The sequence below is a fragment of the Mercenaria mercenaria genome, chromosome 5 (assembly GCF_021730395.1).
Source record: "Mercenaria mercenaria strain notata chromosome 5, MADL_Memer_1, whole genome shotgun sequence".
NCBI lineage: Eukaryota > Metazoa > Mollusca > Bivalvia > Venerida > Veneridae > Mercenaria > Mercenaria mercenaria.
Genome location: NC_069365.1, coordinates 40,388,242 through 40,406,432, shown reverse-complemented (window position 1 = coordinate 40,406,432; position 18,191 = coordinate 40,388,242). Strand labels below are relative to the sequence as shown.

Here is an 18,191-nt window from a genome sequence, read left to right as displayed (position 1 = left end):
ATGTGACCAAGTTTCGAAAAAGACCTAGATATCATCAAGGTGGACATTCTGACTTACTTTCATGAAGATCCATTGAAAAGTATGGCCTCTAGAGAGGTCAGAATGTTTTTCTATTTTTAGACCTACTGACCTAGTTTTTGACTGCAGTTGACCCAGTTTCAAACCTGTACTAGATATCATCAAGATGAACATTCAAACCACCTTTCATATAGATCCCATGAAAACTAGAAAATGCTTTTGTAAAAAAGCGCATGTCTCCCCAATGCAAAGTCCTATAGGCAAGAAGTCAGTAGGGGTCAGGAGCGAAAGTCAAAGAGACACTGATGGTTGGCTGCAATAGGGATCATCTACTTGGCATGTCCAGTCATCCCGCTAAATATCAACACTCTTGGTCTAGTGGTTCTCAAGTCACTGTTCAGGCTCCTGTGACCTTGACCTTTGATCAAGTGATCTCAAAATAAATAGGGGTCATCTACTCTGCATGTCCAATCATCCTATTAAGTTTCAACATTGTAGGTAAAGTGGTTCTCAAGTTAATTCCAAAAAATGATTTTACATGAACAGGCCACTGTGACCTTGACCTTTAATAGACTGAACCCAAAATCAATAGGGGTCATCTACTCTGCACGTTCAATCATCCTATGAAGTTTCAACATTCTGGGTCAAGTGGTTCTCAAGTTATTGATCGGAACTGGTTATCAATGTTCAGGCCTCTGTGACCTTGACCTTTAACGGAGTGACCCCAAAAACAATAGGGGTCATTTACACTGCATGAACAATCATCCTATGAAGTTTCAACATTCTGGGTCGAGAGGTTCTCAAGTTATTGATTGGAAATGGTTTTCCATGTTCAGGCCCCTGTGGCCTTGACCTTTAACAGAGTGACCCTAAAATCGTTAGGGGTCATCTACTCTGCATGACCAATCATCCTATGAAGTTTCATCATTCTGGGTCAAGTGGTTCTCAAGTTACTGACCGGAAATGGTTTTCATTGTTCAGGCCCCTGTGACCTTGACCTTTCACAGAGTGACCCCAAAATCGTTAGGGGTCATCTGCTCTGCATGACCAATCATCCTATTAAGTTTCAACATTCTGGGTCAAGTGGTTCTCAAGTTACTGACCAGAAATGGTTTTCAATGTTCAGGCCCCTGTGATCTTGACCTTTAATGGAGTGACCCCAAAATTGATAAGGGTCATCTACTTTGCATGTACAATCATCCTATAAAGTTTCAACATTCTGGGTCAAGTGGTTCTCTAGTTATTGATCAGAAATGGTTTTCCATGTTCAGGCCCCTATGACCTTGACCTTTGACGGAGTTACCCCAAGATCAATAGGGGTCATCTACTCTTCATGATCAATCATCCTATGAAGTTTCAACATTCTGGGTCAAGTGGTCTCTAGTTATTGATCGGAAATGGTTTTCAACGTTCAGGCCCCTGTGACCTTGACCTTTGACGGAGTGACCCCAAAAACAATAGGGATCGTCTACTCCAGCAGCCCTACAACCCTATGAAGTTTGAAGGTTCTAGGTCAAATGGTTCTCCAGTTATTGCTCGGAAATGAAGTGTGACGTACGGACGGACGGACGGACAGACGGGGCAAAAACAATATGTCTCCTGGGGGAGATATAAATATGGCCTCTAGAGAGGTCACAAGGCTTTTTTGTTATTTGACCTACTGACCTAGTTATTAAAAACATGTGACCAAGTTTCGAAAAAGACCTAGATATCATCAAGGTGGACATTCTGACTTACTTTCATGAAGATCCATTGAAAAGTATGACCTCTAGAGAGGTCACAAGGTTTTTCTATTTTTTGACCTACTGACCTAGTTTTTAACCGCAGTTGAACCAGTTTCGAATTTGACCTAGATATCATCAAGATAAAAATTCTGACCAATTTTCATACAGATCCCATGAAAAATATGGCCTCTAGAGAGGTCACAAGGTTTTTTTGTTATTTGACCTACTGACCTAGTTATTGACAGCATGTGACCCAGTTTCGAACTTCACCTAGATATCATCAAGGTAAACATTCTGACCAATTTTCATGAAGATCCATTCAAGGGTATGGCCTCTAGAGAGGTCACAAGGTTTTTCTATTTTTAGACCTACTGACCTAGTTTTTGACTGCAGTTGACCCAGTTTCGAACTTGACCTTGATATCATCAAGATGAACATTCTGACCAACTTTCATACAGATCCCATGAAAAATATGGCTTCTAGAGAGGTCACAAGTTTTTTTTTATTATTTGACCTACTGACCAAGTTTTTGAAGGCACGTGACCCAGTTTCGAACTTGACCTAGATATAATCAAGGTGAACATTCTGAATAACTTTCATGAATATCCATTGAAAAGTGTGGCCTCTAGAGAGGTCACAAGGTTTTCTATTTTTAGACCTACTGACCTAGTTTTTGATCGCAGTTGACCAAGTTTCGAACTTGACCTAGATATCATCAAGATAAACATTCTGACCAACTATCATAAAGATCTCATGAAAAATGTGACCTCTAGAGTGGTCACAAGCAAAAGTTTACGCACGCACGACGGATGCTGCGTGATCACAAAAGCTCAAATTGTCACTTTGTGACATGTGAGCTAAAAATGAGAAAAACTGAAACAAGAAAGTTATTGTTGAATTACATAAGACTTATTGTGTACATTCAAAGTCAACAATTAATACTTTTTTGTGCGAAAATAATAGTGCTTCACCTTGTCCAAACATTTATCAATCTCCTACAGATTCTAATGTAAAGAAAGAATGTGAAATAAGTTCACTGTCTTGCTTTTCATTTCGCATATGTAAGCTAAAACACATTATTTAGTTTGTTTACAAAGTAGTGCATAAGAAAAGATACGGTGGTCAAGGAATGCCACATTCCAAAACTTAAAAGAGTATATTCCCCTTAATACATTGAACATTTATCGTTACAGAAGTCTAGTGGCTTTCAATAAGGGCCTAGAAATGTTGCCATTATTAATTTTTAACTTTGTATTCATGAACTACAATGCACTTAAACTGTTGAAAATGTATTGGCTTAAAAATGCCTAAAATAAGTATAGGATAGACAACTCGTGCCGTTGTCTACGGGATATATACAACGAGCAAAGCGAGTTGTATTTATCCCGTAGACAACGGCACGAGTTATCTATCCGACTTAGACCACGTGACATAAAAACTGCAATTATTGAAAACTCTCCCACGCGTTCTATAGAAATTAGGATTAACGTGTTTTTATAAGAGTAATATCATCTTTGTACCGTTAGCGCTTAATTGTCAGTAGGGCATATGAAAGAATGCAGGTTATTTGTATAAATTCAGTTTTACTCAAATACTGGATTTACTAAGATTTAACGTTCATTAACACTTTGAGTCATTTGCAATCACAAAATTAATGCTAAACAGTTAAATATGGATTTCTCAAAAATACTCAAAATTGGACTGCATGCTGAACAATTAGTTTTTGTGAGGAGTTTGCTTGTTGGCGAAACACGATGACAGATACGTTGATTCAAGAAGATAGCCAGGTTATTTATTTATTTATTTAGCTAGTTCTTTTTTTATTTATTTACTTTGTTGATCAGGATATAGTTAGTGCGTAGATGCTCGTAGGACTACGAATACCTTTTACTATATCGCGCCCTTCTTGTAAGAATGATGTAGTTGTTTTACTTTCTAACTGGGCCAAGTTGTTCGAAACTTTAACAGACTGTAATTTAGTTTAGTTTAGTTTATACTAATTTGTTTTAGCTCGATTTTGATGAAAGCTTTAACTGTTTAAGCTTACTGTAACCACTCTCGAGTCCGTTTCCTATGAAAACTAGTACTGGGGTCATATGAAAAGTCATGGTCGTGACCCCAATGATGCTCGAACCCACGACCACTGCATTAAGCTGTTAAACTAACCGCCTGTTAAATTGCTATTTATGATACTAGTCTTGGTGGGTGGGAAACACTAGTATGATGTTTTAATTTTACTGTAAAGATGGTTTAGTGTTTATAATCCTTAACAAGTGCATTTGATTTTCTAAGTTTTCTAAACTGTCGAAATCTACTGATAAAGTCAATCGACCGTTAACTCAGTCGCCTGTTGAAGTTTCGAACAACTGGATCCAGTTGATTGCAAATGTAAGGATCGTGCTGACATGTCTTTTTTATAACAAGTGAACATAAAAAGTTACAACTGTTGGAAATGTTTCAGTGAATGTGTAAATTACATTTTTACCCAGTTGGTTCTACACTACAAATATGTAGTTTATTATAATTCATTTTTATTGATATCTAATAACATGGGGTCATTTTTACAATATTAATATTTAGACGTTGTCAACTGAATTTACCTCCAAGTCAGTCTATTTTTTATCCCACTGATAACTGGTGAGAATATTGCAAGGTCATTTAACTCCGGCGTTAGCCTGTATTGTTAGATGGTAAATTGGCACGAAATTCACGCGTTTTTTGCCAAGTTTCCCCCAATATATATACAACGCTACTGTTGTATATGAAATATAGATGGGTACAAGTCTGCTTTGCGATTGGCTATTTACGGATTATCGTGGTCTAAGGTATGGAATTTGGTTGAGAGGTCCAATCAATGTGTATATGTGCAAAAGTAACATTCTAATCTTGTTCACAAAACTTACTAATACACAGCAGGAATGTCAATGATCAAAACTTGACGAATATACAGTTATCCTCACTTTAATGTCATTTATAATTTGTCCTTGAATTCTCCACCATACTTTTCATAACTCTGTTTGCACGAGTTGCACGAGAATGCTGTCATTCACGTAAAAAAACGGGGTCAAATAAGTTGTAAATGCAATACCATGTAAACGTAATTAATGGATTATGCAGTTCAAGATAAACTATATCTCATAACGTAACGAACATGTATAATGTTGTAACAACAACTATACTTACACTGATTTAATTAGCAATCGATTTATAAGTGACTTTATTGATTCATTTTGTGTTTTGTTATTGTTGTCAAAAAGTATAACGGAAGTGCCTCACAACTGAAGCGGAAACCAGTTTGATGCGCAAAGTAGTCCACTGTAAGTAATATTTTTTAATAAATGTCCACACAAATTAATAATGTTCTAATATTAAAGACGAATATCTGAATAGGATTCATTATTTGATAAGAAATTATAATCAGCGACATGTTTTTTTTAAAAAATCGTACATGTGCTGACACCTAAGTTGTCTCCCGTTGTTTATTAGAGTTACCTTTCGTCCGGCGCAGTAATACATTTGCAGTGAATCGCCGAGAAGTTGTGGGAAAATTAAAAACCATGTAAATAAACTAAAATTAGCCACCTTTTCAAGATGAATTTCAAGTGATCGACATTACGCATTTACCCGCCTGACCTGTGTTGCATCTTAGATATCTGTTCTAAGGTATTCATTGTGTAGAATGTCATGTTATGCCCTTGCAATGCTAATCCCACTCTGATTTTTTTGTTTACATTTTTTATCAATGAGAAATATGGCGCCCATCCCGAACTGAAATGATGTGGCGTTAAATTTTTACATGTTTAAGCAAACCCGGTGTGTTAGAAAGAAAATTTCATCCCTTCAACATTATTTGGAACATTGTTATTGTAAAAAACCTGTTTTTTCCTTATACAAAAGTTTAATATTTTGTGTTGAATGTACTTTCAAAAAGACCTCTGTTTTCCTATTGCATTCATAGTACTGCATCCTTATCCACAAAGTACTGAATATTACAGGTGTCCATCAGTATTATATCACTTTAGGAATATGTTTTTTACTTTCCCACCATCGATTTCTTGAATATGCACCCCTTCCGCATTTCTGTATGAACTATGAATGTAGCAATATGCCCCCTTAAACATTGAAAATAACACTGTGTTTTTCACTCTGAAATGCACCAAAATGAGTTGTAGTACAGTGCTTTAGGGTATAGCGGATAGCTAACTAATTTTTCATGCATTCCAATTCAAAGAAATGAAAATAGTAGGGTTCTTTTTTCAGTATATCAGACAGAAAACATCTTTTCTTCTTAAAACAATCAGCTTTTCATAGAAATTCATGTGTGTTTCTCTCCAAGCCATTGTTTACTCAGTTTTTTATTTCTTTGCTGCTTCCTACATCCTTCCTCATTATTATAATGAAGTGAAAACTTTAATTATTTGGTTATTGTTTATTAATTCCCGACGAGTATGATGCCATGTTGAAATCTGACAAGTCAAAGTTGTTTCCCATGATACTGGTGTAATCATAAACAAGAGCTGTCCATAAGACAGCCAAGCTCGACTATTCGAAATATTGTCCCAGAGGCAGGAAAATATTACCTAAAAAGGTTAAATATCAAAAGAGTTTTAAGTTCAAAAGGGGGAATAATTTGACCACAATGCATATCAGTTATGGGACTTGCTGCTATCAACTAGTTTTATAACCTCTAAAGCACATGTAAAGTTTCAATTCAATATCTGCATTAGTTTTGGAGATAGAAACTCGCATGTAAAACTTTAACCAGAATTTTCTAAGTCCAAAAGGGGGCATAATTTGCCCAAAATACATGCCAGAGTTATGGAACTTGATCCAGTGAGGTTAGTATTTGATCTAGAAAAAGAAAAAATAAGTTTCAAATCTATATGCCTTTTAGTAATACAGTAAACCTCGCTTATAAGGAACAGCTTAGGACCTCTGAAAATTGTTCCTTATAACCGAGGTTCCTTATAACCGTATAGCGAACTAATTCCTTGTAACCGAGGTTTGTATAACGAACACAATTTGTATAGCGAACACTATTTGACTGACGTTTGAAAAGGGCTGTGAGAAAGTTGTGAGTCTAGTACCGGTCCTTTCCTAGAGAGATGGTAAGGTAAACTGACTGCGTGTATATGACTGAGATAGTGTCAAAACACTGCATTTAAACCTAAACTAAGCCAAAATGTACGTCAGTAAGAATGACGTGATTTGTGTTTATTTTTGCCGGCTATTTCTATCTTCTTTTTTAGGACAGCACTACATTATTATTATAAGATATGTTGCAGACCTTACCTTGCTTGGCAGCATGTTATGTGAACAGGCATCAATACTAATATAAAATAAATGTTCAAATAATTAACAGAAAAATGTTAAATAAGACTACCAATTGAAATTTAAAAGTAGGGTGCTTATGACATACAGTGCATTACGATTAGACAACGGCGCCATACATACGGACTAAAGTGTAAATTATACCTATAGTTTTGCTATTGTCCATTTTAGCACCTGCTATAATTTTTACAATTGAAAATTTGGTAATCTGGACTGTTTGCCATTGTTAATCACGCGTAATTGACACATTTATTTTGGATAGTATGACATGACTGTGTCCACGACTGATTTTCGTTCACTATTGTTAACATGAAATTCCTAATACATGTAGCTCTCAAACATAATCTCAAGTAAATATAAGTTAATGATGATATTATTTATTTTCTTTTTATCATATCCGTGAAATAACAAACTAAATATCATAGAAATGAAATAATATCTGTTTACTGATGTGCATAAAAGCGCGTGAAAGTACCGACGTTACTCTGACGTCATCAGCGATTCTCCTGTTTATTTCCAGTTTTCAATAAATTTTATTCTTTATGTCTGTTCGCTATAACCGAGGAGTTGTCCATTGAATTTCGTACTTTGGGACTAGAAAAAGTGTTCCTTATAACTGAGTGTTCCTTATAACCGAGTTCCCTATAACCAAGGTTTTTTACATTGAATAAAGAAGGAATTAGATCGGGGAATTGAAAACTGTTCCTTATAACCGAGTGTTCCTTATATCCGAGTTCCTTATAAGTGAGGTTTACTGTAGCTGTATGTACTTGGACGCAAAACTTTAACCAAAATTTGCAAAGTCCAAAAGCAGGGGTGTAAAATTCCACTCGCCCGCTCGCATTGGCGAGTTTAAGTCTGGATAGGACGAGTGGATCTCGCTGTATACTCGACCGGTTGGGCGAGTGGTTTTTCCGTCGTAGCTTTAATGAAATTCAGAAATTACATCTTGAAAAACGTCAACAAACTTTGAGAAAGTTCAGTTGCTACTTTGATTGACTGGAATTTACCCGCGAATCGTAAAGATATCAAAACGTCATGCCGGTAATTTTCCATTCTGAGAGCACATGCGACCTATCGTAATATCAAATTTACATCTCCGTTATTTTTGTTTATCGACATGTACACAAAAATCGCGCGTAGTGCATTCATTTTTTAACATTATCGCTTCAATTTTTCAACATCGCTTGAGAAGTAATACAATTTGAATTCTACTAAGATTTCAATAAAATATCGACGGAAATGTAAGCAAATTTATATGAAAACGGTCGAATTTTCATATAATCATCTGTTAAATTTCAAACAGCGCGATCTTAATTATTGATTTCTTTCTAAGAGTAAATAAGTGATACATACTATGGGCATAAAATTCGGACTTTTGACCAGAAAGAACAAAAAACAGAATTAAAAAATCTTAAATAATGAAAAAGCGGCAGTAATTTAAATACATTGAGTAAAACGATTTTTTTTGGTAGAAAGGTTTCTGTTAGTGCGGCGGAATAGGGTACGTGACCTCGTGGACGTAAATAGAAATGTGGTTTAAATGAATTTTTGTACATGTATTTTTTTTATATAAAATATTCTTCTCAAACGATGAGGACAAATAGGTCACATGGCGCGAAAACTGTAATATGACGTAATGCCATGACAATCTCGTGCAACAATACCGCTTTGATCTCCACTGAAGATGTCATGATACCGACACACTTCTTTTAGCTTTTTAAGAGGATGTTAATTGATGATGAATACAGGCCAATTACTTAGTTTATCAACAGAATAATTACCGATGATCGTCAACTTTTTTTTTCGTTTTCAAGACGGGTAGGTGGATGATGATTATTGTGTCCATATTTTTAGGACACTTTTCAAAATAATTATTTTTCGGGAAATAAGTCTTGAGAAAATGAAAATAACTGATGTTTAATACTTTCCTGACACTTTGGGAAACTACGGTAGGGGTTAGACTGTGATTACTTTTACTATCGATGCAGTTATTATGGAGAGCAACTTGATGGTGGAGATGACAAAATTAGTGAAAGAAAAATGTCTGGTGTGAAAAGGAAATTTAAGAGTAACAAAAATGAATAATCAAAAAGGAAACGTAGTGTACGAGCTATGTGTTATGTTTGAAATTTGCTTGTTGTACATAATACTCCTTCCATAAAACGTGACAGTATTAAAAATGTCAATTATTAGGGCGAGTGGCTGTCCACTAAGGGCGAGTAGATTTTACTAGCTACTAGTCCTGCAGGGCGAGTGGTGTGAAAAAGAATTTTACACCCCTGAAAAGGGAGCATAATTTGGCCAAAATGAAGGTTAGAGTTATGGGACTTGCTGCTATCAACTAGTTTTATAACCCCGAAGACACATGTGAAGTTTCAAATCAATATCTGCATTAGTTTTGGAGATAATAACTTGCATGTAAAACTTAAACCAAAATTTTCTAAGTCTAAAAGGGGGCATAATTTGCTCAAAAAAACATGTCAGAGTTATGGAACTTGACCCATTGAGATTGGTAATTGATCTAGAAAAAGAAAAAATAAGTTTCAAATCTATATGCCTTTTAGAAATAGCTGTATGTACTTGCACGCAAAACTTTAACCAGAATTTTCTAAGTCCCAAAGAGAGCATAATTTGGCCAAAATGAAGGTCAGAGTTATGGGACTTGCTGCTATCAACTAGTTTTATAACCCCGAAGACACATGCGAAGTTTCAAATCAATATCTGCATTAGTTTTGGAGATAATAACTTGAATGTAAAACTTTAACCAAAATTTTCTAAGTCTAAAAGGGGGCATAATTTGCTAAAAATACATGTCAGAGTTATGGGTCTTGACCCAGTGAGGTTGGTAATTGATCTAGAAAAAGAAAAAATAAGTTTCAAAGCTATATGCCTTTTAGAAATAGCTGTATGTACTTGCATGCAAAACTTGAACCAGAATTTTCTAAGACCAAAAGGGGGCATAATTTGGCCAAAATGAAAGTCAGAGTTATGGGACTTGCTCCTATCAACTTGTTTAATAACCCTGAAGACACATGTGAAGTTTCAAATCAATATCTGCATTAGTTTTGGAGATAGCAACTTGCATGTAAAACTTTAACCAAAATTTTCTAAGTCCAAAAGGGGGCATAATTTGCTCAAAATACATGTCAGTTATGGGACTTGTCCCAGAGAAGTTGGTTATTGACCTAGAAAAAGAAAAAATAAGTTTCAAAGCTATATGCCTTTAATTGATGGCTGTATGTACTTGCATGCAAAAACTTAACAAAGGTGTGACGGCGACGTCAGGGTGAGTAGAATAGCTAGACTATTCTTTGAATAGTCAAGCTAAAAATGTGTCAACTATGGAAAGCCATTACTATTTCTCAATACTTGAGGTAAGTTTACAGTATATGATTTCAGACAAATTTCAAGTTTTTTTTTCAACACAAAAAGAACACTGAACAATCCTACATTTAGAGTGCATATTACCAAAGATATACTTTTTCCAAGTGATATCTAGATCTTTTCTTTTAGACCAAAGAGCTATAAAAATAAATAGATTGTCAACTTGAAAGGCATATAGAGCAAATCTCGCCAACCTCCCGTGACAAAAAAACGAGATCTCGTTTACTGGAAGTGGCGCTTTCTCCATGCGCCACTTTGTATGCGAAAGCAATTATTCATCGGTAAAATAATTATCACCGTATGACCACGCTTCTTTCGATGGCAAAAAAAAACGTGTACTTCGTGTCTTAAGACCATTTCAAATTAAACTAATTTTGTTTTAGAAGCTAACATGTATTTTAAATGTAGTTTTAAAGGTAAAAATTGTAACTCCATGCTCGCCGATGTTTGTTTTTAGTAAGATAACGCCGAATCAAGCTCTGACACGAGCTCACGCGAGATTACAGCCAGTTGCCATTCTGTGTATTTTATACTTCTTTGTTTAGACCTAGATCTATCTAGGTCAAAAATTTTGGCAAGAATTTCACCAGCTACCATATTAAAGAGTAGCAAAGTTATCTTGTGAGAATATACATTCAAATCTTTTTTAAATGACAGACCCATATATATATCAACTGGGGCTTAATTGGGTATCATACTATTTTGCATATTGCTGTAATTCCATTAATTTTGCCTTAACAGCTTGCCATACTTTCATTTCTAAGAAATGTTCTAAATATATAAACAACATGGCTTCTGGTTTGGTGACCTCATCAGCATTCTGTCAGACGATAATTTCTCTAAAAATTCCAGATGATAAACATTGTTTACAGGAGATATAGATGTTTTTTTGACACATGGGGTGGGGACCAAAGGTGAAAAAATCATGTTTTAGATGTTTTTTATTAAAAGGTAAATAAATCACCAGTAATCCTGACATTTTCACACAAAAATGTGCGATACGGAAGAGCGGCTTCCGGTTTACTCTGCTAATTATGTCAACATCCAGTAGGCGGGGCTAACATAAAAATCTCGCGAGAAAACTGTTTACACCGGTACCATGGAAGCCCCGGTACCATGAGAAAGGAGTATACACCGATTTAGTCTATAGGGGATAGCTTTATTTTACATCTGATGACATATGAAAAATAACACAAGCAAATATCTTAAATGTATGTCATAATGTCTATTTGCATGCTAGTAAAAGAATGATATGGAAATTTATACAATAATTCAAGTCTAAATACAGATAACTCGCCAATAGCGGGTCACTATCAACACTTTTAGCATGTGGTGAAGAATGTTTAGACTTTCATGATACCAAAACTTACTAACACTTAAAACTGTTACTCACATTCATTTAAATGTTTGATTTAATTGAATTGATCTTTAATGTCTAAAGTTATGATGAAATATTTAAACCTGTTCAATTCACCAATAGAGGGTCACTTTTGCCAATAGAGGGTCACCTAGTTTATCATATTTTCTATCCATTTAGAATAGTCTTTTTTCTGTCAAAACCTGACTGTGGTACTGGAAATAAACATTTCAAGGCAGAATATAATGAGAATTGGTACGTTTACATTTCAAACGGGAGGTACTAGGTAAAAGGAATATAGCGCTAGTTTTCACAGTTGTATTTCTAAGCATAATTAGCACCAGCTATATCTAAAACTAAAATCAAAATTTTGATGCACAGAACCTTATTCATTTATCTAAATTTGCCAGTTCAAATCATTATTACATCAAATCAACCACTGATTTGTATCTTTAAGCAGTATAAAAAATCTTTTGATTATCCCCGATATGGGTGATTCTCTATTGGCTGAATGGCCGCCTCTGCTTGATGGCACTTTTTTTTGTCGCAGTCAATCTAAAATTCATAATCATATTATTCCTATGAAAGTGTGTGTTTCACTCTTCAAAATGGTACCAAATTTGTGTGGTTTTATCGAAGAAACTGTGAGGTATGCTCAAAAATATTCTACTTCGAAGAATTCAAGAGCGCTAAAATCCAAGTCAGGAAACATGGTTGCAAGAGTTATCTACTCATGGAACTCAAACTCATTAGATTAGATACATCTTCTTTTGAGTAATTACTGCTAAGTGATAAGTTTATATTACTGGATACTTAAACATTGTATACTCTAATATTTTTAAGAGAGATTCACATTTTATTTTCAAGTGACCCGCTATTGGCAGTGATTCTCTATTGGCGAATAGAATGTATAAAATTTATCAATCTATCCTCTATACCCTAAAATCCGCTATACCCTAAAGCACTGTAATACAAAATTTTCTGGGTGTGACCCCCCATACCCCCCCAGCAGGAGGGAATACCCCTCCTGCACCCATCCCTTTGTCGTCTACGCTCTACGTTACTTCCAAACTAGTTGGAAATGTGGCCCTCACAATCAAGGGGGACAACTCGCCAAAATGAAAACATTCAAACAAACAAATAACAGTACAGCCCTAGTTTTTAAATAGAGAGAAATATCTTATAAAAAGTTTACATGTGAGATAGGTGTTTTCGGTGGTGTTGATGAAAATTGCTTCGTCTTGGCCCGTTCTTGCAGCATTGCTATTTGTTGAGCTGACATCGTCGTTCCTTCCTAAAGCAAAGTCTGTTATTATCACGTGATAAGTACTTCCGGTCAAGAATTTGGCGGGAGAAGCTGGCACCCTCGTAGTATGAGTTTTGGCGCACATTGGATGTAAACTGATAAATGATTATCAATCAAGATTTTGAAAACGTCTACTCCAAACAAACAATTGAGTCATGTGCTTCTGTTTCATGTAAAAAAGGAGAACTTAATTTTGTGGAAACTTCTTCTTGCCCCTGTTTGGAGTATAACATGGGCTATACTGTATACATATGTAGACCTAGGAGTATATGAAATGGCGCACCATAAATTAAACCTAAATACAGCGAAATATAGAGCAACTTTCCTAGTTATTTCAAAGGAAGTAATGTAACTTTTGTAATTGTAGATCTCAGCGTGAAGTTATGTGTGTGTGAACAAAGAAGTATAAAATACATATTTTATAGCTCTTTGGTGTGAATCACCGAAGATGTCACTATAGAATTATAAATCACAGCAGAATGTTTTAAAGGCTCATGGAAATTTATCTTAGCAACAAAAGAAGAGATTGCCTGAATGCAATTTTAGTATTTTATATCACTTACTAGATCTACTTGAGGGTCTTGAGTGCATAAATCAGTTGAAACTTCAAAAATATTTGTTTCCTGATAAAAAATTAATCATGAGTAGAATTAATCTAGACTCTACGTATGATCCATAAATTCCTTTTTTTCTGCTTTGGAAATAAGACTTCACATCTGTTTCACTCAGATTTTGAAAAGTTTCAGAACAAAAACAAACTGGCTAAAAAAGTATCAAGAAAAAAAATCACGCAAAATTAGGGCATCTACGTATAGCCTACACATTTCTTAGTTATTCAGTGTGTGCACGATTCTTCATAATTAACTAGCAGGAAACATTTCTTTGAACAAATGATCGCGATTGCAGGCCTGAATGTGCTGTAAATTTGACACCATTTACAGTCATAAATGGAGCGCCAAAACATATACCGCCACCATTTCTGATGCAAGGGAGGGGGGGAGGGGTGCAAAGGGGGATACATTTCTTTATCTAATATAAAACTGACAAGGTGGTCGATGATACTGAAATCTTGCGAAGATCGTATGTTCATCTACTAAAGTACAGTGAAAAATATCATGCTGCAATGAATTGAGAACAGCTCTGACAAGCAGTTTAAAAACTTGCCTTTTGGTTCAAGTTGTTGGAATACCCCATTATCTATCAAACATAACAGTAAAACTAGAAATTTCATTTAAATCAGCAAAAATGCACAGCTTTTAAAATATTTTTATGATAATGTGGTAATTACAAAACGATATAAAAATTAACATTACTTCAAAACATCGAAAATATGATGAAGAAAACTCTCAGAAAGAAAATGTACAAGTTATACCCTGGTTGAACTGTCTCGGAAATTGGATGAACTTCCGACGGACGAGAATGCATCCAAATGCCAAACCCCATTATCCTTGTTGCACATGAATTTACACTGTCATAACCATTAAGAGAGTTATTAAAAGTAATGAATAAAATAAAAAGCTCTGCTATGTTAGTCAATATTCAAACCTTTGACACATGTCGTAGAAAACAATTATCAAAAATAAGTTTAACAAGAAATTAATATATTTCATGTCCATAACAAACAATGCGGCATCCGCATTATCAACAGAGGTATTATGAGCTTTTAAGTATTAACGTTAAAAAGGCAGGGTTTACACTAACATGAACACCAGAAAAATACCTTATACTCAACACTGTACACTGATTTATGTAACAAGACGTATATAGTTTGATGTTCAATTTTTAGACTTGTTTGTCGATTAACCCTTAGCCTGCTGGCGGCAAGTGATTCTGCCTTTGAGACCAGTGCAGACCAAGATCATCGTCTGTTCGCCATTCAGTCGGTATCTTTTTGGTAAGCACCCTTTTTAACAGTTAATGGTACTGTCCAAATTGAAAGATGGACAAGTTCATTATAGAAATTTAGCATGGTAAGGGTTAACGAGCATGGTTAGCCTTATTATACTTAGATTGGAACCAAGTTACATTTTATATATAACTACTCAGAAGGCGTAGTGGTTGAGTGATGGCCTGATACACAGCCGGCTGGGTTTCAATATTCTGACGGATCTTTTTTCAGTCGCAATTATATTCAGTTCATGATTTTAATGTTATGTTATAATTATTTTGTCATTATTAGCGTACTGACACGTACAAGCAAATTACATTTCAATGCAAAATACCGTTCATAATGCTTTTCAGGGGCAAATTTCACCAGCTGTGTTAATAGATTCCTGACAATGAAGTGAATTTATAAAGACAATATAAATCGACACTTTCCTATGGTATCTTTGAGTTGCCTTAGAAACCTCTGTCGTTACATTGATTTATATCGCAAGTAAGTTTTGACTGATGGAAGGAAGGGGAAATCCTACAAATAGTCGATGATAAGCAAAGAATCACGATTGAAGAGCATCAGTGTTTCCATAACAGATATACAATTTAAGAAATAATATATCTCATCCAGTGATTTGTCGTTGAATAAATCATTGTTTGGAGTTCAGATGCGAAGGAATTATATCACGAGGGCGCAGCTCGAGTGATATAATAATATGCATCTGAACAACAATGATTTCATTCAAGAGCAAATCACTAAATGAGATATATTATTTCGATTCTAACACGTTACCAAAGACTTTTAAGTACATCCTTGACGACATTCATTAAATATTTGCCCGTTTTCAATTGGTTTCTTTTTAAGCGCGCCGCTATGCCGTTTGACGCCATGACGTAATAACTGTGACGCCAGAACAGTGATTTGTTGTATAATAATTCACTGTTTTCAGTCTTCTTTGTTTAATAGGAAAATGAATCGGATCGTGTTAGAATACACAATAAGTGTATACTGTAAATTTCCTATTAAACAAAGACGGCCTAAAACAGTGAATTATTATACAACAATTCACTGTTCTGACGTCACAATTATTACGTCATAGCGTCAAACGGGATAGCGGCGCGCTGGAAAAGAAACCGATTGAAAACGGGCAAATATTTAATGAATGCCGTCAAAGATGTAGATCTACTTAAAAGTCCTTGGTAACGTGTAAGAATCGAAATAATATATCCAATAAATTTGCTCTTTCAAGAATAAAATCATTGTTTGTCGTTCATGCGTAGGTCTATTACTATATCCTTCGCATCTGAACTCCAAACAATGATTTATTCAGCGACAAATCACTAAAAGGTTATGATTTACAATAAGATAAAGGTACTAAATGGTATAAATTTCGTCATCAAGGTCTTCACACAACGGCAAAGATATGCACTAGGCCTATGTCTCGTAAATAAGGATAATTTCAATTATGAAATCTTGATCCAGTCTTCTTCGGGTATTTAACCTTTAGCTGGCGGCAAGTGATTCTGCCTTTGCGACCAGTGCAGACCAAGATTAGCCTGCATATCACTATTCAGTCAGTAAATTTTCAGTGAACACCCCTTTGAATAATAAATGGTACTGCCCAAATTGAACGATGGACCAATCCATTTTAGAAATGTAGCAAACTAAATGTTAATTATGTTGCTTTCCCAATCTACCTGATTATCATTCTGTTTAGTTTTTGCTGTGTTAATTCTTCAAAAACGAAACCGGGACTGTTTTCTTAATGCATGCGATTAAATAAACAAAAGCACTACACCGCTTGCGGGTGCCAACGCTCGTCGTAAGACAATAAGCAAGAAAAGAGTTATGGTTCTTGGCCTTCTTACAAAAGTTTAAAAAGTCTCAAAGCCATAGGTCTTATAAACATAAACAAATCTTAAACAACACCGACGCCGACAATAACTCGTAGATTAAAAAAAAATCAGACGCGCAAGAAAGAAGTAAGTAAATGGAAAACGTGCAAATTGAAAATTCTATAACAAAACTGTTTTGGATTTATTTATTGAAAAAAAGATAACAGGTTTTGAAGTCTAGTTTCACATGTAACTGCTGGTTATCTTGGCTATTATTTAAGTAATGGTTAAGTATAACTAATGCATTTCATGAGCCAGGCACCTGATACTTTTATTTTTATGTATTTCCGCATATGAAAATTTTGCGTCATGAACAGAACATAATGATTAATGCAGAGAAAATCCCGTTTCATTTTTGCGATTTTGCGAATGTGTTGGTGTTACCTTGGTACTCAAGGGATAATCATTAATTGTTTTACTTGCTTCATGTTTATATATTGACATGTGTTCCTCAATATTTCTGCTACGTGTTTCTGTGCAATTATCAAAAAGGATGAAGTAAAGTTCAATATTGATATTCTCACATTTTTTTCCGGTCGCAGGCCAGTATTGAATTCACTTTTACTTCCTGTAAATATCTGGAGTGAAGGTCATTTAACAGCTGATTAAAACTGTTCATTTTGATTGGCGGATGAAAAATTCCACAGGTTTTCGAATGGAATTGATGATATTTTCATAAGGGGTGTGCAGGTGCTCTGAGATGTATTGTTAGACAATATTATCCATTGCAAGACTGTGGAAAGCGATTCATGTTTAATTTGCCGATCCTATTCTGTCGTTCATTCACATGAACACCGAAAAAAAGTTTCATTTATTATATTTACATTATATTTACTTTCTATTTGCAAACAAGATTATAATATAAATTGCACACATCTTGTTACATTTAACATTAAAATCAGCTTCCCGGCCATCCTGTTCACCAGACGGAACAACCGCGATGTCATCTAAGGAACGTTCTCCATGACTATACGCGGATGTCGTCAAAACAGCCGCTCGTTATTACTAAGCAACGTTGATGTAATTTTCGCGCATTGTTTTTTGCTGTTCATACAAAATGAACGTCATAACTTTCAATGGAAAAGAATAGGGCGAATGTAAATATAAACAAGCGAATTCGATGAATTGGTATCCCCCGCCGGAAGGGTTTGTGGTGAAGAATGGCAAAAAGATATATCCGGCAAAAAGTTAAGGATGTTAATAAGAAGCAAATAATTTCATTAGTCAAAATCAATTTAACAGAAAACAAATGTTTAATTAAAGAGTACATAATAAATGTATGATACTTTGATCCTGA

The 18,191-nt window shown here is 35.1% G+C and overlaps 1 protein-coding gene across 2 annotated transcripts in view; it reads right to left on the bottom strand.

Moving 5' to 3' along the window:
* The window catches only part of LOC123556972 (uncharacterized), a 39,859-nt gene extending 21,999 nt beyond the window's left edge, over positions 1-17,860 (bottom strand). Inside the window, exon 1 of one of the 2 annotated variants that reach the window (XM_045348105.2) lies at positions 17,730-17,860. Coding sequence is in view for 1 of the 2 variants with exons in the window: in XM_045348104.2 (XP_045204039.2) it covers positions 13,013-13,099 (87 nt within the window). In the remaining variant the exon portion in view is untranslated. Of the gene's footprint in view, positions 1-13,012; positions 13,127-17,729 lie in introns of those variants that run through there. The other variant, XM_045348104.2, reaches the window with a different exon arrangement.
* Positions 17,861-18,191: the final 331 nt, after the last annotated feature.